General features: G+C 35.2%; 1 protein-coding gene across 1 annotated transcript in view; it reads right to left on the bottom strand.

Annotated features, from left to right (window-relative positions):
* The window catches only part of Dcc (DCC netrin 1 receptor), a 1,292,183-nt gene that overhangs the window by 224,081 nt on the left and 1,041,249 nt on the right, over window positions 1-26,853 (bottom strand). Inside the window, exons 13-14 of the mRNA XM_004623665.2 lie at window positions 16,189-16,330; window positions 5,159-5,269 (exon numbers count right to left, since the gene is read on the bottom strand). Of these exons, the coding sequence (XP_004623722.1) occupies window positions 5,159-5,269; window positions 16,189-16,330 (253 nt within the window). The remainder of the gene's footprint in view (window positions 1-5,158; window positions 5,270-16,188; window positions 16,331-26,853) is intronic.

Raw genomic sequence — 26,853 nt, 5'->3', positions numbered from 1 at the left:
ATATGAGCTTTAGGCTTTTCCTGCTCTTTCTCTCCTTAGAAGTTTGAGGTAAAACATTGTTTATTTGTGCTTTCTGTGTTTTTCTGACATGAGTATTCACTGCTATAAATTTTCCTCTTAGGACTGCTTTCATTGTATCTCAAAAGTTCCAGTACATTGTATTATCATTATCGTGTAATTGTAGCAACTGTCTAGATTCTTCTTTAACTTCATCTGTGACCCATTTGTTGTTCAGGTGGTTACTATTTAATTGCCATGTATTTATGAAGTTTTTGTGGTTTCTTTTGTCATTGACTTCCAATTTCATTGCATATGGTCTGATGATATGCATTGAATAATTTCTATTGCTTTGCATTAAGTAAGCATGTTCTATGAATTAGTATGTGATCTATTTTGGAGATGTTCCACGTGCATCTGAGAAGAATGTGTATTCTGATATTGTGGTGGAGAACCCTATGCAACTTTATTTGCACAAATTCTGGATCTGTTTTAATATTTCATTGTTATTTGTCTAGTTCATCTATCTTTCTGTGACAGTAGAACATTGAGATGCCCATTACAATTGTATTAGTGTTTATTTGATTTTGCATGCCTGTTAATATTTATTTTATACAGTTGTGTGCACTGGAATTTCTTGCATAAATATTCCTGTCCATTGTCCCTTCTCTTTGATTGTTCCCTTTTTTTTTAAACAAGGACCTAGTGATGTTCTCTGCCTCTCTTAATCAGTATTGGCTTGAATTTCAGTTTTCTGAAAATAGAATATTTTACCCCTGCTTTTCCAGGATTCCTATCACATGGAGTATTGTTTCATATGTTTTAAATTTCAGTCTGTGAATTTCTTTTTAATTTTTTTCCCTAACAATTTTGAAGATTGTATTCTTGAACTAAATTACTGGAATCCTGACTATGTTATGGCTGGTTGAAGATATCGTTTTCTTAATCGTGGATTTTTTCATGCCTCACTTATTTGTATGCCATATTCTTTTTCTCTATCTGGAAAGTTTTCTGCCATGCTGTCTGTAAACAGTCTTTTTTAATATATCATTTTTTTTTCCTTCTTTTTTTATTGACTTTAATTAATCTTAAATTATTGTTTTATTTTCATCTAGAAGCTGCTATGCTGATTTCTGAAGATCTTTTGATATTTTAAAGAAATTTTTCTTTTCAGGGACAGGGATACATATCAGATGCATAAGCAGTTGCCTAGCAAGTGCAAGGTCCTGAGTTCAGTCCCTGTAATGCAAAAAAAAAATTTTTGTTTTCATAATCACTAACTGTAAGCCTGTCATCTATAATTGAAATCCCGTCTGCAAATTGCCTTAATTTGCTGTAGATACTTACAATGGGAATTTTATTCTCCTGGATATCTGCCTAAATTTACCTTATGGATTCTATTTTTTTCTATGTTGGGCATTCATGGCTTCCATAATTTACTTAAGCTTCTTCTTTTTTTTTTTTTTGTATCTGTTTGCTCTTGAGTTACTGAGCATGATTTTCCTATTGAGAATGCTATCTATGCAATTATCTGAGAAATTATTTCTGATTTGATTTTTTCTAGAGCCTCATTCAATTGCTTTGTTGTTACTGCTTCAGATAGGCCAAGTGGGTGGCTTTTGTATTGTCCCTCCTCATTGTTCACTGAATTTGTCTTTGGTGCCTGAATGTCTGGAGTTGCATCTTACTTAAGGGTCTTGTCATTTTCATTCCCTTCTTAGATTAATTATTGGTGGTGATTGATAATTTCACATTGCTTATGATGGGTGACTTTATTGCTAGTATTTAGAATGATTAGGAAATTACTACTTCTCCAAAGTATCTTCAGTATGTAGCTGGCTTTTGGATTTTGAGTCTGTTCCAAGGTCCTACCTCTTCAATTCTGTAGGGTGTGAGAAGTTGCTGCCTGTTTGGCCCAGCCCTTGGTTCTTTGGTACTGTACTACAGTATTTTCTGTGACTTTTAATTAATTTCAGTCTTGGAAGAAGATGTTTAGAATATTTATGTCACTTTTTGTGGTACTTAATGGTATCTACAGCAATGGCAATAGAATCGAATATAGTCTAAAAATAGCGAACTGAGCTAACCATTAATTTGCCAACTTTAACAGTATGAACTAGACTTGTCATTATATAACAAAATCTAAATCAAGCCAAAAAATTATATGTAGTATTCATGTCTTTATTATATCAATTCTAGGGACTGGGGAGATGGCTCAGTGGAATAAACACTTCCCTGGCAAGCACAAGGACTTGAGTTCAATCCCTGGTTCTACCAAAAAAAAAAATCAATTCTAACTCTCAGGGGTTAAAATTTAGAAGGGATTAGGAAAAAAATACAGAAGTAGAAGAAGAGGATAAGTTTAGAAGTAAGGCTCGGGGACAAAGGGGATCACAATAATTTTGGGAAACTGGTTCAGAAAACTACAGGGAGGGGCCGGGGAGATGGTTCAGTGGATTAAACGCTTCTCTGGCAAGTGCAAGGGCCTGAGTTCAATCCCTGGTTCCACCCCCCACCCAAGAAAAAGAAAACTACAGGGAAAGAGAAAAGGAAGGGATAAAAGAACAAAAGAGAACCATCACCACAAAGGGTGAGAAACTTGGTTCATACTCATATAAGAAAAAGATTAAACAATATAGGTAAACAAAACAAAAATAAAACCACCACTACAACAATAAATAGAGAAAAGAGTTTATTTCTAGATGTGTCTCTGCTGTCCCTGGTAGGCAATGTGGAAAGAAAGAGTGACAATCATATTGATTCATTCTATCAAGTCAGTAGAAGGGGTTTTTTTTTTGGCAGGGTAGTGGGTAATTTCAGTAACTCTGCACTTTCTGGCCAAGACCGACTCATTCAGCCTTCAGCCATCAGGACAGCTTCTATGGGCCTGAGCCCAGCTGGGAACCTCTAGATGGAGCCAGCAGCCATGCTAGGTTCTAAGCTAGACCAGTCCCTTTCCAAGATGGCTCCTGGCCAATTGCTTTCTCATACAGAATAACTGAGCCCTCAACACTCATTGCCAGCTAGTGCAGTCCTTTATGCCTCCTGCACCCCTCCACTGCTGCTTCTTTCTGTGGAGGCTTTAGGGGTTGCCAGCAGTCACCTGTGATGTGGGTTTGAATTGCTCCTCTTGCACAGTATGTCCTATCTCAGAGAGAAGGAGCCATTGGCTACCTCCTTCTTTTTGAAGATTCTCCATTCATTCTTTGTAGGCTTTAATTCATACTTCAGATTTTTCTGGGTTAGAGGATCCACTCTACTCATTCTTGTCTTCCTCGTGTTGCTATGTTTCATTGTCTGGGCATAGACTTTCAGAGAGCACCCCCTCCACAAAATTTATACTTTTTGAGAGTAGAGCCTTTGTTTATGGCTTTGCCCTTAATATCTAGACTATGTCCTGGTAGAAGCAGGTTTCTAAGAAATACCTTAAATGAATAAATACAAGAATGAATCTTCATTAACTTATAGTGAAGAATATGAACATTTGAAATGATATTTTGTATCAATTTTGTAACCTAAGGCAAATTAACATCTCTAAGCCTCCAGCAATTAAAAATGCTAGTTTTATCTATCTCTGTGTTTGTCCTAACTGGCTTGCTTATATTTGCCTACTTATGATACATTTTTAAGCTTCAGAGAAATTTTTCAAAATGAAATTCTAACTAACTCTTTTTAAATTTTACTTCTCTGTTTAAGAAAATCAAGTCATTGCTCTAAAGACACTCTGTTTTTTTTCAGATAATCTTGAGACAGTGTTGAATTCTTGAGCTTGGTATTACTAGACTTAGAAACTGCCTGTCTCACAGCCTCATCCTATTGTCTCTATATATCATCACAAGACAGTGCCAGTAGCTGTCTTGACTTTAACACTGAACTTATTTTTGTCTCTGTTTCTTCCATTCAATTTCTAATTCATACTTTACATGGCCAGTTTCAAGTCTCTGCTTAAAAGCAAGTCTCTTATATAACTATTATTTTTCTACATATTTGTCTTTCCCTATGAATTTACCCATCTTTGTATCAAGTCATCCTTCCAGCTTTCTTATATTGAGTCATGGGATTTTGCAATTAGTCAGCCATGTTTGTACTAGAGCAATAGGAATTTCCTGTGAATTCACTTAGAATATTTACCTTGGCTGTGCTCTAATCTCCATGTGGACAGGATTACAACTTTTGTCTTGATTATACTTTCTTTAGAGCTAAGTACAGTGCTTAATGATCAGTAAGTTGTTTTGCAAATATTTTTTAATATTTAGAAAAATAAATATGAAAAAGGAAACTGAACTAAAAATATAAAAAAGGAGGAGAATAAAGGAGTTTGAGGAAGAATGGAAGAAAGATCTAAGAGATGACAACAGTAATAGGATTACTGTAAGAATAAGGAGGCCAAGGAAAAAAGAAATTAAAATGTAAGAGAAAGCAAAAAGTAGAGATATTTTACCCTTCATTTTTAGAATAATTTCCCGACCTATGTTTAGGAATAAAGAATTTTCACATGTGTTAATCAATATCTCATGTCATTATATTTTTGGTACATAGTTTTTTTATTCAATATTTTCTAGGTCTACTTTTAACTTTAAAAACACTGATCTTAAGTTATTTTTAGCCTAAATCACTCTTATTTTTATGAACTTGTACATCTTTCATGTATAACATCAAGTTTTATGATGAATGTCTAAATTTTTGAAAATTTATTATAGTAAAAAATAATAAACTAATCCACTTCAAATGACCTCTACTTGCATTAAACATACTTATCCCCTCATTCTTGCCATTTTTTCAAGCTGTTTTGGACGTCTTCTTTCATGAGGGCCACAAGTTTCATAGTACCCAATTAAGTGACTAAGATTAGATCAGGTGAAGAGGATAGAAAAAGGGACACCATATACTTTTATCAACCTGCTTTTCTGTTGAACAAAGCTCAGAAGAATCACTAGCCATTTTTTTGTACATCTCATAAAAACACTCATGAAAGAAGAAGGAGAAGAGAATGAGCCAAAGTGACCATGATGCTATTTGTAACATTTCTCCAAGAGGAATATAATTATGCATACAGTATAATTATTATGCATTGGATAAACAAAATAAAAATTATGAAGTTGATGTACCTGTTTTAAAAAAGACAGAAGTCAGAGTGACAATGACTGGCAAGAAGACTTACCATCCAAATCATTCTCTGGTGTCTCTGCTGTGTACCAGTTGGAAGGCGGCCCAGTGCCATTGACTGTCATGGCTGACACTTGGAAACTGTACTGACTTCCCTTCTCCAGCCCTGTGAACATTTTCCACAGGAAAAAAAAGTTGAAAAGTATTTCTATGTAGGTTCAAAAAGTTTTAGCAAATTATAGTTAAGACCCTTGCCATTATTTGATTATTGTTACTTTAACTAAAAGATCAGAGATACCACAGCAAGAAATCTAGCTATTTTTCATACATTGCCATGCATTTTTTCCAGCTTATAGAACTGTATCAATGAAAACAGCCTCAGGGTAGACTCCAGATATAAAATATGAACAATGAAGAAAAAATAGAAAATATAAAGAATCAATTTTTTCCTCACTGTTCAGAAAAGCCCTGCCTATAAATTATGAATAGTCAATCTAAAATTTATATCTCCACCCTTCATACAAGATCAGTAATTATTTTTTGTTTGTGTACAGCAAGAAAAAACCCCAAACCATTGGTATAGAAAATACCGTGGCTTTCATCTGTTGAGACCATTTTGGAGCATAATTTGTTTTTGTTTTAGCTGCCATATTGCAGGTGAAGAAAGTCAATCTCTTTGATATTTTGGATGCACTGTATTATAAGCAGTGATGCCATTAGGATTTAATTTGGAGAGCCCAGGAAAGTCAGATGGACTATGGAGGACCTGAGTTTCATATGATATGTGTATGTTTTAAGTATAAAGGACATCTCTCTTAGCTAAATCTCAACATAGCTTGCTAACATGACAAATTATTGCAAAACAAGTGATACTCGTCTCTATAAATACTTTCTCCAACACTCAGGTTGAAGCAATATTCATTATAACCCACATTAAGGGGAACTTTAATATGTGATTGGGTGATGGGTGTTCTGCCCTCATGAATGAATTAACATTGTTTATTGTAGGTGTGAGTTAGTTATTACAGAAGTGAGTTCCTGATAAACAGGATGAGCTTGGACCAATTTTCTTCTCTGTCTTGCTTACCTGCTTGTGTTTCTACCTTGTCTCATTGGATAGATGCTCTGGATGGCAGTACTTACCTCCTAGACTTCCCACACTCCAGAACTATAAGCCATGACCTACTATTGTTTATAAGCTATCAAGGTGATAAGGAACTCTGTTACAGCAGCAGAAAATAGGCTAAGGCACTTTTGAAAAGACTTTGAAATTTCTGATCACTTACATTTTTTAATAAACACAAAGAAAATACTAGATTAAAATACAACATTCAACACAGCAAGTTTGCAGAGTTACTTTTGAGCATAAGATTTTGTCATTCTTGAAGTATGCTTGTATTAGTTTCAATTTGCTAACATGGTATTGATCTGATATTTTTTTAAAAACATTCCTCTTTTATGAGCACCACTGTCAATTATTGAGGCAGAGAGATTGCAGAGCTCTTCAGGGAAATTTAAAAATTAATAAGGAGAATTCAGAAAGAAATACTTATGTAATCACTGAAGTTTATGAATTTCATTATTTGAAACAGAGCTTTAATTCATCAAACATATACTCTTCCATGTTAGGCTGAAATTTAGCTTCATTCAATTTCAAAATGGAACACAGTTTTATCAGAGCTGTTTGTTATAACATTTCAATCTGAAATGTCCCTGAAATCTTACATATTCAGAGATTTGGCTTTTGGAAGGTGATTGGGCCACTTTATTCACCAGTGAACAAATCCATTTATGAGTGAAACCTGAGCGTGCTGTTAGGAGGTGGGGTCTGATTAGAATAGGTGATCAGTGGAGCATGACCCAGAAGGGGAGGGTGGATTCTTGTCCAGACACCTCCCCCATCTCTCTGCTTCTTCTCTGCCATGGGTTGAGCAGTTTCCATTTCCCATAACTTTTTACTAAGCCTTTTCTTCTTTGTCCCAAATGACTATGTATGGTTTTAAATTGCTGAAGGCATGAAGCAAAAGAAACCTTTCCTCTAAGTTATGGCTTGCTGCTATTTTTTCCAGTGATGCAAAGGTGACAAATCCAGTGTTGCCAACATCTGAATGAAAATACCATCAATGAAGGTTATTTTATGTAATAACTTGGCTACGTGACAGTACCCCATTACTCAATCAGACACTAATTCAGCTATTTTCGGGAAGGTATTTTAGAGATGGTACTCAAGAGCACATTCTGCTGATTTTAAATTAGGGATATTGTCTATCCTAGAGTATATGTGTGCCAGATCCAATCATGTGAAAGGTGTTAGGAGCAGAGTTGAGGCTTCTCTGAAGCAGAAATTCTTCCTGTGGATACCACTTTCCATTTGAAAGATCTATCCTGTGCTTCTGGTAGCAAGCTGTTGATTTTGGAAATGGCTCGCAAGACATTGCAATCATTAAAGCCCATCATTGTACAATAAGTATCTTTACGATCTCTCACCATTGTTCTCTCTCTCTCTCTCTCTCAATGGAAATATTTTGAATGTCAAATTCTGTTTCATCATTTACCTTTAAAACAAGTAATTGGGTTTAGAATCCATCAATTTTAATATAATTTAATTTGAAATATCTCACTCTATATTTGACGTGCAAATTTCTTCTAATAATTTTGCCAAATTTTGATCTAAATATTTTGAATTCAGGATCTGTCAGGGTATTTATGTAATTTTGAGTAAAATGAAACCTCTTAATAATTTCACGTTAATGACAAGAAGCAGTTTAGAGATTGCTTTGTGATTCCTCAGTGGGGTCTCTCCTAGCCAGCCCCAGCTATTTTTCCAAATATCCCTTCCAACCATGTACAGCAGAAAAACTCTTATTATTTCTATTACAGCTGCCATGAACACTTAGCACCCAACATAGATGAGTGTCCTAGGTCACACTGACAATCTTTTCAAATATTTTGAAGTGTGGTATTTTATAGAAAATACCTTTTGGATTTTGCATTTTATTTTAGAAGACAGCTGTGCTGTAAAATCTTTCTAACTATAAACATCTAGAAATTCTAGGTTGAACACAGAAATATTTAAATACGATATGCACAGATACTCAATATTAAAGGCAACCTTAAGTGATGTGTGGTAAAATGACCCATCTATTGCAGGGTACCCAAAAAATAAATGCACAGGTAAAGAAGGAAAACTTTAAGAATATAAAATCCACTGAGGTAAGCAACCCATTTCCAACAGTTTAGCTTGTGAGAAAACTAGTTTAGATTGTCCTGACTATGCAAGGCCATGGCATTACATCCAGGTGGATACCAGAGTTACCTAGGATAATTTAAAAGTATAACTTCCTTTGTTTAAACATGGCTACCTGAATATTTAGACTCAAAATTCAAGGATCTTCTGATTCAGCCCATTTTCAGTAGGGGTGACTGTGAATATTCTATTTTTAGGTAATTATAGGTTTCTGAGGTAAACAGAACCATACATGTTGGCTTTGCTGAGAGACATTGTAGATTTTATGTTCATAATTCTATGTTGCAAATATTCCTGCTTCAATGCTATGGGGAGTATTTGTCTAGACAAGGTTTGATTCACTCAGTACTCTTTCAGTCTCAATTCTCCATCTGTAGTAAAGCTAAGAATACGTGCTTTCACCTATCATGTTCTCATGAAGGCTCGAATGGCAAGCTTAAAAAAGTAATTTGCAAAATTAATTAGTTAGCCAGGTACAATGGCCCTTGCCTACAGTTCCAGCTACCTGGAAGCTGAGAAAGGAGGGTCACAACTTCAAGGCCAGCCTGGAAGATTGAATAATATCTGTCTCGAAAAAAAAAGAAGAGGGAGTGAAGTCCAGTGGTGGAGCATCCCTTGGTTACATATCAAGTGTTACACAAATCAAGCACTTAATAGGTATAAAGGTGACTAACATTTGTATAGTTATTTGTGAGTTGCATCATTTGATTTTTAAATACATTGTAATTTAGCATAGACTATATTATTATTGCTATTTAGAAACAATATAATAATGATCAGAGAAATTAAGAAATTAAATTAAATAGCATTGCTATTTCTGTCATATCCTTACTACTGTTGGTTATAGAATCTGGACTCTATTTTAACCCCTGCTTTGCTCTAAAGACCGCACTCTTCTCTTCAAAGGCCTAGTACCCAAGGGTAGACACAAAAGAGACACTGTTGACATCTAACAGGCACTATTTCTTACCCAGGGAATTTCTGTTCATAATGATCACATCCAGAGTATCCTCTAGAGTTGTAGGAACAGTCACCATGACTGAGGCATGGAGGTGGGGGTCAACCTCGAAGCTGCTATCAAATATCTAAGCTTCTTCCACTCATTGGAAGTGGAATAAAGGAAAGAGATTCTCAAGTGAAAGGCGATTTCTGAGTGTATATTTCTAGAAGTTGTTGTGTTGGATTTGAGATAATAGGAATATTAAATTATGCCTTAAATAAATTGATCATAAAAGCTTTACTCAATCTCTGCTAGAGTCATTCAGGGCCATGAGCTGCAAGTGGGTTCTTTACTTCCTGCTATCCAACACTCAGCTCTTCTGACGCCTGTAGTTGTTCACTGTGTCTTTACACCCTTGCACAGTCTGTGTTTATCTCTGCATTCTCATCAATAAGATGATGAAATATAAATACAATTTCTTATAAAAATTTAATTTGAAAATATACTCAAATTTTAGCATATTGGTTAATCAAGTTTCAATAAATTATAGTATAGCTCTTTCTGTTATAAAGATGAATTATAGTTTTAGTGTTAATGTTCATTCATTCATATACTAAAATGATTCACAATAAACTAAAGATAGTGACGTCACATGCAGCATAGAGATCCCATGACTAACACCCCTGAAGTGCAGTTTGAATTATCCCCTTTAAATAGTGAGAGCTTTTACTAATATCATTCTCCAGTTCTCAGGTGGCTCTTCTAAAAAATAAGGGGTTTTGGTGAGAAGAACTCTGTCCTTCCTGAAAGGTGCAGAACTCTAAAAGTTGGAATATTCTGTGTGTGTGTGTGTGTGTGTGTGTGTGTGTGTGTGTGTGTGAGAGAGAGAGAGAGAGAGAGAGAGAGAGAGATTCCCAAATGTTTCTAAGAAAAACTATGTAACTTTATTGTACAGTCTGCATATCTTCTAATTTCCTTCCTTCCTTCCTTCCTTCCTTCCTTCCTTCCTTCCTTCCTTCCTTCCTTCCCTTTCTTAATTTCTCGTTTGTCCTTCCTTCCTTCCTTCCTTCCTTCCTTCCTTCCTTCCTTCCTTCCTTCCTTCCTTTCTTCCTTTCTTTCTGCAGTACCAGGGATTGAACTCAGGACCCTAAGCTTGCCAGACAAGCACTTATTCTACTGAGCTATCTCCCGGGCCCTAATATTCTTTCTTAATCATAAACAAATTCTGTTTTGGAAAATAGAAAATCTTTTCCATATTGTTTCCTAAAACTTAGTATTTTCAACGTCTGGAATATTTCTGTTCCATTTCTAACTTTAATTCTGATAAGAGATGGAATATTATTAAAAATGTAAATTTCATTTCTCTATTTTGAACTTTGTATACAAATTCTATGTTAGCATTTCATATTTTTAGTCTATAAGACATCAAAAAATATTCATTATAACATTTATTCTATATTGGACATGCAATGAGAGAATTGTTTTCAATCCAGTTTCAAGCAATCTTTTGTGAAGAGGCCTGTGGAATTAAATTAAAAAACCCTAGCATTTTAAAATTTAGTTGACATGGATTCTCACAATGAAACTGACAGTGGTGAATTAAAAATCCTTGTTATAACTTTTAATTACCTGTTATTGCAACTGTCTCATCATAGTAAAAATGCAAAAGAACAGCAACAGCAACAACAACAAAACATCTGACTAACAAACACAAGATTGAAAAGGAAGTTTGACACTATATGCCTGAATATTTATATTATACAGATGAAGGATTCAGGCATCCAATTTTCTAACAGCCAGGTTAATGTATCAATGTATCTTACAGGCATTGAAAAAATGGGGTCAAATCCTGTTTGTGTACAGTGCTGTAGATTTATATAGAAAATCAATTACTTCTATTTACTACAAAGTGTATCCCTTACCAGATATGTCTTAGGGACAAGTTTAAATCACAGCCAGTCTTTAGTGTAAAATACTGTCTTTTTCATGCTTTTGAAAAAATTTCCAAGATGTCTACAAATGTAACAGGTGTATCTGAAGCTAGGTCCTAGTGCAAAGGAGAGAGTCTGTCTGTCTGTCTGTCTGTCTGTCTGTCTGTCTGTCTGCTTGCCTGCCTGCCTGCCTGACCATCTGTCTATCTATTCTATCCACCTAATCTATGTAGTTGGGAATACTAGGGATCAATTTTAGATAGGGCCTCCTCACAGAGCTGCATACTAGAGGTTTCAAACTACTACTTTTTAATTTTGAGCCAAGATGTTGCAAAGTCACTAAGTAGCAAGGGTGAGTCTCGAACTTGTGATCTGTTGGCTTCAGGCTCCTAGAGAGTTAGAATGCTAGGCATGCACCATGATTCTTGGCTTTTTTAAAAAGAATTTTCAAGGCATGAAACTGTGGCTTGCTATTATTGTTTTTGTTCAAATGAGAAAGGAATATATATAGCTTATTATAATAAAAATCAGGCATATTTAAATACATCTATTTATATTATGCTTTTATTCCTAAATATATTTTTATAATTTGAGAAATGAAGTAATATTCTGAATGAAAGCTTCAAGTTGGGAAACCAGATGCTAACAAGTTGGTAAGGACAAGGGTGGGCATTTGTGAACTCTTCCAAAGGATGAACTAATTAATTCACCCTATTTCTTTGTTTCTCACTGGAAAGATAGTAAACCAGAATAGTGAGGGATAGCCCCATGCCAATTCACAGCTCTAATTATGACACATATTTTTGGTGAATAAAAGTGTAGTGCTGCATTATTTATTTTGAAATGAATAAAGTTTATTAGAGAATACAATTCTAAATGATTGTCATTGAGAGGAAAGTGATGAAAGGAAACTGTCATGAGTTACACAGCACCTTCCCCAAATTCAGGTATAGTGGGAACCTCAGCATGTGACCTCACCTAAAAATAGGGTCTTTCAAGATATAATTGGTTGATGATTTGAAGAAAGAATCATTCTGGATTTAGAATATAGAACGCTTCCCACTGACTGGTACCCTCGCTGGAATAGGAGAGGACACAGAGCCACACAGAAAGGGAGGAGATGCAATGATGGAAGCAGAGATTAGAGGCGTGCTTGGCACTGTGGCTCAAGAAGCCAAGGGATGCTGGAGACTTTGCAACCACCAGAAATCCCTCCTCAGACCCTCCAGAAAAAAATCAGGCCCTTAATTCAATAACTTCTTAATTTGGACTTCTGGCCTCCTGAAGAATGACACTAAATTTCTGTTTGAGGAGACTGAATCCAGAGTTTGCTGTTGATTCCTGGTTCAATGCTGGGATTAAGGGAGCTGGGAGGAAGGGTGACTGACTGCTCAGTCAGTGCATTCATTGGATTGGGACCACCGTAAACCCAACAGTCTAGATAAAATCGAAGGGAAAGTACGTGTTTTGTTCTCCTCCCTTGTCTGCTGTAACATTTGGTGCCTTCAACTGCTGTGAGCTGTTGCTGTCATGTCGCCCTACCTTGGAGATCTCTGGGTGTGGACTGAACCCTTCACACACTGTGATCTAAATGAACCTTTCCTTCCTTCATTTTAGGCATCAGATGTTTCGTCTCACCACTGAGAAAAGTAACTAAGACAGGCCCAAATACTAACATAAAATGGAGTCATTCTCTTAATGTACTTTCCACTATTTGACTTGTGACTTAAAAGTTTTCATATTCTGCCATTTTCAGTAGATGTACAGTGCCGTATAATATGTCTCAGTTTTCTAGGTTCGTGCTTATGGTTGGATATCTAGGCTTTTAAAAAGTATTTACTAAGAAAATAATTCTATAATGCCTTTTTTTCTTTTTTGTATTTAGTGCAGGGTCTACAGGGTCTCACTACACAGATCAGACTCATAGTGATCCTTCTGTTTTCAGCTTCCCAAGCACTGGGATTATAGGCAGGCACCACCACTCCCAGTCTCAATCACCTCTCAGCGTGCCCTGGGGGCAGAGCCGGCTTGGCTCTAATGCCTATTTATAAGTAAAATATTTACCAAATTACAATAATACCCTAAGATCAATTCCTAAAAGCCTAAAAACATTAATTTATTAATTATAAATTATTATAGTTCAATTATAAACTACATTCATATAATATATCATTGTCTATATCTATAGACATATATGCAACATATATGTGCATATTGATTCCTAGAAATATTCTAAAAATTTTCTGTTTCCATAGCAATATATGAGAATCAAAATTTTTCATATACTTCCCAGTATATGGCAGCACATTTATTTTTATCTTTATTATTTTAATCTAAGGAAAATGTTAACTTATTTTTAGCTTATATTTCTTTACATACCAGTGAGATTGAATATTTTATATTTATTGGTCATTTATAGTTCAGGGAATTGAATGTTCAATTCCTGTTTTTTTCTGTTTTAGTGTTCCTCTTTTCATTATTCTTTAAATTTATTTTGTAATTTTAATTCTTTCATTCGAAGTGAAAAGCAATGAGAATAAAGCTATCTGGGTGCAAATCTTTACATCTATAGAAAGAAAGGCTTAGATTAAACTAATCCAAGGGTTCTTTGTTAATCAAATATTGAATCTCAGGAATTATATATTTACAGTAAGATTTTTCATTTTTTGTGTTTTCTCTCAACTTAAAGTACATGTTTGCATCACATATCATAAAGAGCATCTATTCCTCAATTTAAGTGGGCCTGTCAGTTAGTTCAGTGTTTTAAGTACCTGCTTATGCAAACGCAGTCACATGCAGGATACTGTGGTTTGATCTGGATCCTCATGCCTTAGGAGACCTGCCCTTAAGACATCCTGAGCTGCACCCCCTCAAAAAATAATCCTTCTCAACTTTTAGGGGCTTTGCCTAATAGTTCAGTTGTTTAAAACACTGCTTGGGTAAATACAGACAGGTTCATAGGACCACGGTTCGGTTCCCAGCTCTAGAAGCTATACCAGACCTGCCCTTAAGGCAGCCTAAAGTAGCCAAAACAAACAAACAAAAAATTCTTCTCAATTTAACTTCGATTATCTTTACCTTCTTCCCTCTCGTTCACTAGGAATAAAGACAAAAACCTAAACGGAGAAGCTTAACTTTTTATATAATATAGTAAAATATTACAACTTTATCTTAGAACCAATAGTACCTGCATAAGAGATTTTGTTCACATTTAAAAGATATAATGTGAGTTTTAGAAATCTACTTTGGATGAACTCTTACTATTAGTTTAAAATTTTTCAGGAAAAAAACCCTGAGGGGAAAGCTTCTGGTTACTTGAAATTCTCAGGTTATAAACTAAACAAAAGGCTTAAAAAACCTGTGTGTGTGTGTGTGTGTGTGTGTGTGTGTGTGTGTGTGTGTGTATTTGAAATTGAAAATTTACTGTGTGCCTGGTATGGAGGAAAGTTAAGGGTTTCTTTTCTCTCATTTCCAATGATAGTTTATTCATCAGGTGCAAGTGACATGCTTTATATTGTTTTGGACCCAGCTGTGCCCTCCCAATTTTTTCAGCTTTCCCTGCCCAACAGCGCCATGAGCAAGACCCAAATGAGAATCCTTGTTATTTATTCCTTATGAGCCTTTTCCTGATCTGTGGTGGTGAATCTTTCAGAGACTGAGCACCAAATTGCAACCCCAAACACACTGAGTTGCCAGGAAGTGCCAGACCTGCAATTAAACCTGAAAATTGAGGTTCAGGTCAAGAGAAAGTGGCACATATGTCAACACCTTTTGTCTTTTTATTTTTTTTGGTGGTACCAGGGATTGAACTCAGGACCTTGGGCTTGTCAGGCAAGTACTTATCCCATTGAGCTATCTTCCCTAGCCAAATATCTTTTGTTAAAAGAAAAAAAAAATGTGTGCCCTGGGTTTGCCACCACTGCCCTTCACCCAGCCAGCATCACATGTAGTGATGGCAGACTGAGAAATTGTCTTGTTCGGACATTTCCAAGAGCTCTGCATTCCTTGGGATTGCCTGGAGGTACACAGTATTCAACTATCTGTTGGTAAAGTTTAATGAATGAGAGCCACGAAAAGTTGCTCATGGCTCCTGTTGTTCCATAGATTAAGAGACATAGAAGCTTGTGTGGCTCCTCAAGAGACACTGCACCAACCTAGCAAGCTGTGTTTCTCTCACAAGGTTGCAACCGCTCAAGCTCATCAATTTACCCCCACTATTGGATTTATCTTCTTTTCTATCTCACTTCCCTTATTAATTCTCTGTTGCATTTCTGGGTTCACATATCCAGTGACATGACCTCGATACTACATTCTCAGTCTGTTTTCTAGGAGCCTAGACTGACTCATAGGAAGGACTCTGATGGTTAAAGAAAATATCTGATAATCCACTTCATGAAATGAGAACATATTCTCTTCAAGACTACTGAGTCCCCTGATATTGCTATTGGAGTGGTCTTGCTTAGGTGTTTATGAAAAGTAATCTCTATCTTCACTTTTTTTTTTGTGGTACTGGGGATTGAACTCAGGATTCTACACTTGCCAGGCAAGCACTTATTCTACTGAGCTATCTCTCCGCTCCCCTCTATCTTCACTTTCAAATCTTTCCTTTTTCTCAATTTCTACTCTTTCCACATTTGTATGGGTTGAGAAGGGAGGTGAATTGATCTAAACATGGCACTTTATTGGGCAACTTTGAGAAGTTATTAGATAATCGGAGTTGTGAAAGTACCAAGGCCATGAAAATGATACACTAAAACTTTGGTGGTGTGTTGTTTAAGATGATGATCTAGAAGCAAAATATATAGTGAAAGTGTTAAAGTTTAAAAGATAATGGTTATTCTTGTTCAGGCCAATAATTGCTACCTGCCAGGAAAAAAGTCATTGTTCCATTAAAGAAAGAGTATATTTCCTTCCTAAAGCATTTAGTTCATCCAAACCTTGCCACATTGCACTATGTGGACACCAACCTGTGAACAGGTACCAGAGGTTGTTGGGCTCCAGTGTTTCCATCTCTCCCCTGCGGGTTGTCTTTCTGTGTCGAATTTTATAGCCAGTAATAAATCCATTTTGTGTTCCTGATGGAGGAGGAAGCCAGCTTACTTTGATACTCTGTAAAATAATAAATGTAAATGAAAATATTAAAGAAAAAGAGAGCAACAAGAAAGCATCAAAGATGCGACTTGCACACACATCTAGACAAAACATAGGGGCAACAAATGTGAGGGATTACCACCTCAATCCAAATTAAACCTGTTCTTACAATAGGATGACATCTCTATTTGTTTTTAATCAAAAGACACATATTATTTGATTACAGGAATTATAACTTTTCCATCTCAAGCCCTGCTAACTAATAGGAAAATATTCTACATGGTTTAGACCGAAGAATTAAACCACAGTGGATGACAAAATTGAAAAAATATTTGCAAGGAAGAACTCAGGAGGTAGGTATAGTCACTGGGGTAAAGCAGGATGCTGAAAGTTGAACATTTTCTTAAGAGACATTAATGAGCAGTAAGGTCATTTACCTTAGAGTTAAGAAGGACAGGAGAGGGAGTGGGGGAAAGAGACAAAGCAATGTATGCAAGCAGGATGGTTTGGACAACTGTACTGTGGGCTTCTGCTCGTCTATGGAAAGGAGCAGATAATGCTTAATTTGTCTCCTTTCAATTGTTTCTCCTTTTTCTCTTAATTTCTTCTATGCCTCTTTCTTTGTCAACTTTTGCATGCATATATCTTATAATATGAATAACTGGTTGCAAGAGAGCTCCATGCACTACAACAAATACCATGAAATTCATATTACTTTGTTAAGTGAAATTCTGTATCATTCATATTTTTTTTCTGTTTTAACACTATGTTGTATTCTCTTTAAAAATAAAAACAGGGCCAGGGTGATGGCTCAGTGGAATAAGCACTTCCTTAGCAAGTGCAAGGGCCTGAGTTCAATCCCCAGTTCCGCCAAATAAATAAATAAATACATTTAAAAAATAAAATCTGAAGAATGAAATAACAGTGCATTGTTCTAGTTCCCAAGGCCCCTGCAGCCTCAGTACACAGGTATGTGCCCGTATGTCTCTCTCCTACTACACACGTACACATACATGCACATATATTGACAAACTGTTCCCAAGTGTTCAAAAAACTAGTAATGATGACTAGAATGCAATGAATAGTCATAACATGTACTGATAGCCAGTTGATCATCTTACTTTTATTTTTCAATAATTTAGTGTAGTGATATCAGATATTATTAACAGTTCTACCAAGAAGGAAATTGAGGTACAGAGTTAAATTACTATTAGTTTGTGGCCAGCTTGCAAACTCACTGGAACATTTTGCTCTTATTGAGTCCAATGTTGTTCTTGTTAATTCACAATTAAGTAATCATTAGGCCTCTGTTTGGCAGCTCTGCTTCCATAAATTCCTGTATGAGACAGTCTTGAACATAATAAAACAATTCCAATGATTGTATTTAACTCTATAGCGGGCACCTTCTTATATGTACATCGGCTTTGGAAAATCAAGACCCTTTTCTCAGAATTAGATTGTTCTTAAGGTCAAAATTAAATTCAAACAAAACATGAAAAAGTAGCTGAAACAGTTTAAGAGTTGAAACCTTTTGATGTGCAGTTAATATTTTCTCCTAGCTGTACTGCGTTGCCTCTTATAAAACTTGTAAATGACCTACATCTTAATGTACATCGTGAAATGTACATCTTAATGTACATAGGTATTCTTAGTATGTCTACCAAACAATTGTAAATTATGTGTTTAGCCTGAAGAACCTCATTACACTAAAAACTAATATATAGTACTTTGTTTTTGACAGATAATAATTTTTTGATCATATTTTAGGATCAAGGATTTCCAGTGATTGCATAAGTGATTTCCCATAGTCAATACCTTAATATCAATGCCTAATAGAAATTAATTCATAGAATCAATTATACACTCTACACTCCAGGAAGGAAAACTTCCTCAGTAGTTATTTTTCATCTTTGGAAGTAATTTTATCATGTTCATTTATTGCAGTCTGTGTGTAATTGCTGTTTTTGAGCATCTTTTTTGTTTTCTCATTGATTTCTGCAAATACCAGGATATCACAAAGACTTGTGATCAAACATTTTTTTTTCATAGGTTCTCCTTTTGCAATTATTATGGCTGGATGCTTTTAATTATATTGTTTTGGGAAGTTAAAGTATTCATCCATGTTTTATTTAATGGTGTAATTTATTTTATGTAGAAGACTGTTTTGCCACTGTTAGTAGACCAGACTTCATTGTCCATTCTATCACCAAATCATCTAAAGTCATCCCCATTACAGAAGCATTCTTTTGTATCAGTCTGTCTGCATGGACAAGTTTGTTAATTATTCTTATTAAAAGTACTTAACACATGATCTTTGACTTTTTAAAAAAATCAATCCTAGTAGCTGTGAGTTGAATTTTGCTTCCTTAATTATTTGAGGAGAATTTAATCCTTCGATTTTTTAGGGTGTTCTGTCTTAAATCAACGAATAGTTTTACTTTCACAATTTTTAGGGAAAAGAACTACAAAATTTAGTTTCCTTGCTGTCTTCCATTCTTTCTGATTATAAAAACATGATTCATTTTCCAAATAAGCTTGGTGGCAGATAATTAAGTTTATTATTTAAACTGCATATTTGGCCACATTTCCCAAATGCCAGGAAAATTCCTACGCAGCTGAGTGATATGGAGTCATCCTTTTCATGGGTCCCATTATTTCATTAGTTTTCCTTTACTCTAGTTGCATATGAGTAGTGAGAAAACAGAAATAATGTGACAAACCCACTGGCTAATTTTGCTCAGAATCCACAATTCCCAAGCTTCTATTTTAACTCCACACATATCCAGTATGTCAACGTTTTTGTTTCCTCTTTCTACTATGAATTTCAAGGGAATACAAGCCCCCATTTGTCTGTCTTCAAAGACATTCAGTGTCCAATAAGGAAGCTTTTATTAAAAAGATGGTTCTATCTATCTATTTCTATCTATCTATCTATCTATCTATCTATCTATCTATCTATCTATCCATCCATCTATCCATCTATATTTCCCATAGTGTGGAGTTTCAGAGCAACACTTGAGAGACATTCCAATAGCAACTATGAATGTTTTTGGTGGAATACAGCAGGCAACAAGAATCCTAAAACTAATCTGACATCAGCTTTAGGCTCTGAGATTTATTCCTTTTCTGTTTCAGTGACTTGAGTCTCTCATGAATTTCTGTGGAGAATGAAATAGACTTCCATCACTCAGGAGGTACCATGTAATTTACTAGAATGCACATCAGCAATTCTACAACATGTACTTTCCTTACAACCTTCACCTATCCCTTTAGTTACAGTCCTTCTGCCACTACCCCGATTCAGATCTTGACTCATGTACTGTGCAGAATCTTGCCATGGTTAATAGGTTCCCGTGTCACACTGCTCACACACTTGTCAGCTTTCTTCCAAGGAAATGTATGATTTTGAATGAGAAACTTAGGCTTTCTGAGTTTTCTGATGCACATATGAGCTAATTATTGTTACACTATCTGCATTTCCCTGGTAGGGACCCTGCTTTGCTTTCTGGTAGGTGCTTCTTCACTTTGTTAAATCTGCCTCATCCTTCCAAGACATTGAGTTCTCTAAGAATAGTGACCTTGTTGGGAATCTATCAAAACTTTCCTTCTTAATATGAATGTTCTTCCCTTGATCTAGTTATTTTACTTACTTGATTTTATGTTCTGAAGCAACAATCCTACCTGGCATTTTGATTCTCTACCTAACATATCTCCTGATCTTTTTGGCACAATTATTATTGCTACTCCTGTCTCTAGACACTGTGACCAGTTTTTCTAAATGAACATCTCTAATTAACTTTTGGCTAAGACTCATGGCCTGCACCATGGTGGCTCTGATGCCAGATATCAACACCAATTAACAGTTTTACAAAGGAGGAAACTGAGACACATCATTAACTGAATTATTGTTCTGGGATCCTTTGCAACATCACTGGAAAATTTGCAGGCATCCCATTTTGGAATACAATGAACTTATCTCCAGTTGCAAAAACAGATCATTCTTATGTTGCAAGAAATGTGATTTGGAATGTGCTCTGTCCCTGCATCTCCTAGCTGAAGTAAATGGAGCTGAATATAAATTGATACTGGGAGTGGACATGCCAGCCCTTCATCCTTGAATCAGATTCTAAGAGCTAAGGCTTCATAATCCCAAGAAAAAACAGGAAAGCTGAAAATGTTCCCATCTTCCATCATTTTAGCACTAGAAGGGACTTGAACCAGTAAATTGGTGTCAAATAGATTTGCAAACCTTCAATGAGAGATCCCCATTCTCCCTTTGAAACATAAGGTACTCTGTGTAATTTTAATATCTGGCAGCCTGGAACAATAGTATTTTGTACAAATACTATTTAAAATTATTTCTTTGGTTACTTAAAGATGAGGCTGTCAGATATAAAAGGAATAAGCCACTTCTGTGTGTTGCCTGAAGATGCCTCAGTAGTGAAGTGGGTATGGAACTCTGGTCCCAAAGTTGCATGCTCATCAATAAATACTAGTGATCTATTGAACAGTTAACTCAGAATGTTGATAAAGCTCAAATCCTTGGCAGAGACATTTAGCAATACACTTGGGATATTTTTAATTTATATACTTGGTGTTTATTTTATTAGCTGCTGTACACCGCATGCAGTTCCGAACTGTTGTTTAGGAAAAGAATAGTGTTCTGCAAATAAAAAGTATTCAGAATGTACAATACACACACAGGCAGGAAAAGCATTGTTCTTCTCAGGCTTCCACTATTTTGCTACGTGATAGTAGGAATCAGTAACTAACAGCATCAATCAGATGTCACACGAGTGTAGCTATTTTTCTCCCATCTTATTGATAGGTGATCAATGAGAAAGGGCTTAGAAAATGAAAAATACTACAAGATATAAAGTGGTACTCTGATTTTTTATTTTATTTTTAGAAGTAAAAATACTAAATGCAACTTCTTTGAGTCACACAAAAAGACACTGAAAATGGAAACACCTTTCCAAGAGGAACATCTGGTCCCTGTGGTTTTCCATGTTTGATTTTACAGACTTAAAAATACATTGATGAATGAGTGATTCTCCTTGAAAGTGGATTACTTTTATAAATGCTTACACCTCTCATAGCAGTCAGTTATTAATCTCTGAAAACAGCATTCTCTTATCACTAAGCATCTACTGAGTGTGTGAAGAGGTAGTTTCTCTGAGGCAATTTTGCCAAATTTTGATCTGTAGCCTATAGAAACACCCCTTTCTCTACCAATCATCAAAATCCTATTGGAGGCCATGTCTGGTTTCTCTCATGGAGGAAAAACATCGGTTAATCTTTCCTTCCACTTTGGCTATCTAGAATAACTAGATAAAACTCAATAGTACTAAATTATAAAGGAAAATGCCTCACAAGTGTGGGATACTGTGTGGGCCATAGGGAGGAAAGGAGGGCGAGAGGGAAGGTGGGAGGGATGGCTGGACAGACACAGGCAGACAGTGAGGCAGAGCTGACAGAGAGCTAGTCTAGCTTTCTTAAACTCTTGCATTTAAAATGCTTTTTTTAAACGTGATAATTCACTATGCGTAGCCTAGTAGCCAGGCCTGTTTTCTTCTAGATCTTAGAAATTGGGAATGTAATTTCTAGGAGGTATTCACACTTTGACAAAATTCCATTACAATAAAGCAATTTGGCTGCTCCCTAGAGTTCATGATAAAGCAATCTTACAAGTAATACATTTTAGAATTTGTCAGTATCAATAGATTCTATTCTGTGGTCCCTAAGTCATTCTGTGGAAGTCAACTAGATATTTAAGGAAGCGCATTAACTCTTTGAGATCACTAGGTTCTTTTTCACACTATTCTTTTTTAAATAAAACTCCTAAAAGTAATATTGCAAATTTAATACAGGAACAAAGGCAAAGAAAAGCAGAATACAAATACATCAAGGCAGTTATATATAAAATTACACCTCTGAAAGGCACAGAATATAGGCCATATATTATGCAAAACAGAACTACAGTGGCTGCCTTTTTCCTCACTGTTGTTTTACTTTTTCTTCTGTAACACAGACATCAAAATATCTTGAGCATTAAAGGGAATGGAGGAACTTCAGCACAAGTGATGCCACCAGATATTCACACAGCCCAGGTCAAAGAGAAAGAGCTTAAGGGCTGATTCCTGCCACATGAAAATCTTTCACTTGTATGGTAAAATTCATTTGTTAAGAATAATCATGATGAACTAATGTTATTATAACAATGTACTCACGCTACAGTGACTAGGATATATGGGCTCTTGAAAAACATAAATTATTTTCTAGGTTGTTTAGTGCTTAAGCAAAGAAAAATATTGTTAAGTTTTATCAAAAAATCAAAAATTCAAGAAGTAATAAACTAGACCCTTTAATATTATTATCACAAAACCAATTCCTAGCTAGTGTTTGACGGAAGAAATACCATTGCAGATCATTATCATCTCTCAAATAGTTCCCTTTTTGCATTTATAGCAACATTTAGGCATGCCCAAAACTCAGGGATAAATACATACAGCTGGGTCTATAGTAAAGGAAGCAGTAACTTCTTACTATGAAGCAATTTTCTTTACAAAAACAGCAGAAGTGGCTATTTAACACAGGCATATCTTCGAGCACACTGTCAAATTAGGCCTTAAGTAATTAATCTCAGAAACCAGCAGGCTTTCACTCTCTGAGCAGCCATCTCAAAGACACGATTTACCATGTAATTACATGGGACATTACAATGTATTTATGAGGTCATTTGTTACAATGTACAGTAATTACAGAGTACTTACAGAGCTATTTATGTCTCATAAAATGAAGTGATGCTAAATATTTTAATTGTGTCAGAGAAATAAGGAAAAATATTTTAGTTTCAAATGTCAGGTAAGATTATAGGTCACATTCACATAACTCATAGTAATGGCTGGCTGCTTCCAGAACAATGCTTTGCAATATTCTTTAGTAGAAAATGAAGATATGAGACCTTCTGATAAATTTTCCTTTTAAGATGGGGTGCATGGCCGAAGATAGGCTGTCATCTCACACCCAAATCATAAATAACCAGGTGTCAGAACAATGGTATAGCAATAGCAATATCCTAGGCAATGTTTCCATAAATGACATTTCTGTGCAACTAAACAAAATAATTGTCTTTAGGATTTTCATTTCTAGTTTATTTCTAATGAAAACAGCATTTTCTCAGATTTTCTGAGCACTTCCCAAACACAGAAATTTAAACATAGTCTCACATTTTAAATAAGAGCATACTCTCAGTGAAATTTTGAAGTTGTCTTTATACTTTGAAAATTTCTTTGCCTCATATTGGTTCATATTTGGAAATTCTTACTTAACTTTGCAAAATCCAACACAAAACATTTCTTTATTTGTTGCAGATAAAGCATCAAGGATACATTTATGATCATGAGAGCTAAGGGGGTTTCAGAATTGAACTGCTGAAGCCAGTATGAGGGTGCAAGCCCGCAGCTTCAGCACTCTGGCAGGCTGAGAGAGGAGGACCTCAAGTTGGAGTGGGGCCTTGGTAACTTTGTGAGAGACTGTCTCCAAATAATAATAATAATAATAATAATAATAATAATAATAATAATAATGGGCTTAGGATGTAGCTCAGTGGAAAGGCTCTAGGTTAAATTCCAATACTGAAAAATAAATTTCATTTCTGATTTTACACATCTTATAAAAACCCTCCTTCTGGATTATAAATGACAAAGTTTTAAAATTAATGTCCATTGCAAATCTTGCCATTGTATATATTCGTAGATTTATTAATCTATTCAATAGTCTTCCTGAGTATGTGCTCACAGTCATATTTATCTAAATATTTTGCTTGAAGTGCATGATCCTTTCTAATGTTAGATTCCATGCTGTTGCTGGAATTAATTAATGAAATCTATTAAGGTAACTAACTAGGTATACCATAGTGTGATCACCTCTAGAGAAAATGAATTATGGCTTTAATTTTAGAATATATGTCTCCAAACTAGACTTGCCCCTATTTGAGAAATCTTGAAATGCAAATAATACTATTCAAGATTTTCATATTTTTGCTCATCTACCTCCCAATCATATGGTACGATAATTATAAATCATAATAATTTTAGTTGTTATGGTAGAGAAATACATTTTCCCAAGCTTATGCCTGTCTTATAAATTTCAACAACAATTTTTCAAAAATAGTAATGTCAAATTAATTTTGTCCTGCATTCTAACCTTCAAATCAGTAGAAATATGTGAGCTAATTAATGTTTGTAAAGACTGATCAGCAGCTTGACAGTGGCACCGACAGCCTGCAGCCTCCTGCTGAGACGGGGGCTCTGTCAGTGTTTGGTGACTGTTATACTTCCACACAGTGGTCCCAGAATTTGCCCAATTCAAATACTCAGGACCTGCAGAACCATCTGCAGACTATTGCCTGTTATTATGCAAATAAACCAATTAAAGTTCCCATAGTCATTCAGCAGCCAGTCAGATCAATTCTGATCAACTGTACCCATTTTCTTTATGCATACAAGAAAACTACGACCATCTTCCACTACAGGAATGAATTCTCTACAATGAATCACAATTTAAGAACAACAAGAGAGAGTTTACTTGGGAAAAAAAATATGAGTATCAATACTTTAGCCAGCATTTTAATTATATATGTAATTATTATGCATTAAATTGATTAATAATCAACAGCCACTGTAGTTGGCTATAATGTTAATTGATAATTAATTGTGGCTGATTATTTAAAAGTATATCTATCTGAACATCATTAGATGGTAAAGAAAATAAGAAAACAATTCTAAAATAGTCAATTAAAATTGATATTAAAGCCAACTTAAAGGATTTTAAGGATTTTATTTTGAGCGATGCTAACAGACATTTTCAAAATGTGCAAAATAGAAGCTACTAAATGGTCATTTTAATGTATCTAACCTGACATTTTACTGGAAGATGTCAAATTCAGAATTTATTGCTATCCATTAGAAAACCAGGCATTAGAATGAAGGCCCAAGGTGAGAATAATTAAGAGCAGGCAATTTGTCTAATCCACTTTGTTAAATATTCACATTTTAGAAACAAGAAAAGGTTTATCAATTCTTTATTCAGAATAGACAGACTGGTTCTTAGGCATCCTAGGAGATCGTTCATGCATTATTTAGGTAGAAGGAGAATCTAAACAGTTTTTCCAAGCTATCTTTCAGAAAGAGAAAGTCAATTTTTAACTAACATACCTTAAAAGTAAGCCATAGAACCAAAACATCTTGGTGGACAAACTAGTACAAAGTTTCATTTTTCTATCCTCAGAGATGGTTTGCAACAAACCATCTGAAAGGCCAATATTCTGAAAGGTCCAATAATGGTTCCAAAGTTGAATAAAGACTAAGAAAAGAGTTCCACTCAGGTTCTCCACCATGACAGTATAATTTTGTTAGTTCTGAGGACCTCAAAAGAAATCAAGTCATGGGTTATATAACACTTTTACAGAGTCTTTTGTGGTTGTAGAAATGTTTGTGAATTGACTGTTTGCTTGTTTGTTTATTTGCTTGTTTTGGTCCAGGGAATCAAACTCAGGACATCATGATTACCAGGCAGGTGGTGGGCCACAGGACTAAATTTGTGGCCTCAAATGACTTTAAAACACTAAGATAGTATGAGATTTTTTTTTTACGTTCTTCACTGTTCAAGTTTTTAAGCATATAATATTGGAATAGTATAAACTACTTCATAACCATTAGAATGATTAAAATATAAAAGACAATACCATTAATAAGGATGTAGAGAAACTTCAACCTTCATATATTGCTGGTAAAAAAAAATAAATCAATTTTGCTGCTATTAAATATGGTTCTGGCACTTTCTCAGAAGATTATAAAATTAAATATGATTCAACCATTTTTTCCTAAGTATATGCGCCAGAGAAGTGAAAACACAAACACAGAGCATTTTTACAATAGTTAAAAAAGGACACATCCAGAAGGCACATCATCTGAGGAGGGGTAAGCAAAGTGGCATGTACCATGCAGTGCAGTAGCATATAGGCACGAAGAGGAGTGGGGTTCTGATGCAGGCTACAGTACAGATGGGCCCAGATGTCTATGTTAACTGAGAGAAGCCACACACTACAACCATAAAGTACATAACTGATTTACATGGAATGTACAGAACAGGAAATTCTTAAAAGATATAAAGAAAAATAGAACTGCATGCCTGTAATCCCAGTACTTGGGAGGCCCAGGCAGGAGGATTGTTGCAATTTTGAGTCCAATCTGAGCCACATAGTGAGTTCAAGGTCAACCCAAACTACATAGTGAGACTCTGTCTCAGAAAATCACCCCCCCCCCATACATACAAAAAGAAAAGAATAGCGATTACCTATATTAGAGGTTAATGAAGATGACAAGTTACTTTTAAAGATGTGTTTTATGGGTAATCTAAGTTATAGAATTAAGTGTAGTGATGGCTATACTGCTTTAAATGAGTATATTTCATGATTTATAAATTTTATGCCAGACTTGAAGATGTTACAAAAAGAAATGACACTACAAAAAATATAA

This window comes from Octodon degus, unplaced genomic scaffold (genome assembly GCF_000260255.1).
Source record: "Octodon degus isolate 3935 unplaced genomic scaffold, OctDeg1.0 scaffold00003, whole genome shotgun sequence".
NCBI classification, from domain to species: Eukaryota; Metazoa; Chordata; class Mammalia; order Rodentia; family Octodontidae; genus Octodon; species Octodon degus.
The sequence above is the reverse complement of the archived record's forward strand: the minus strand, read 5'-3'. Positions and strand labels throughout refer to the sequence as shown.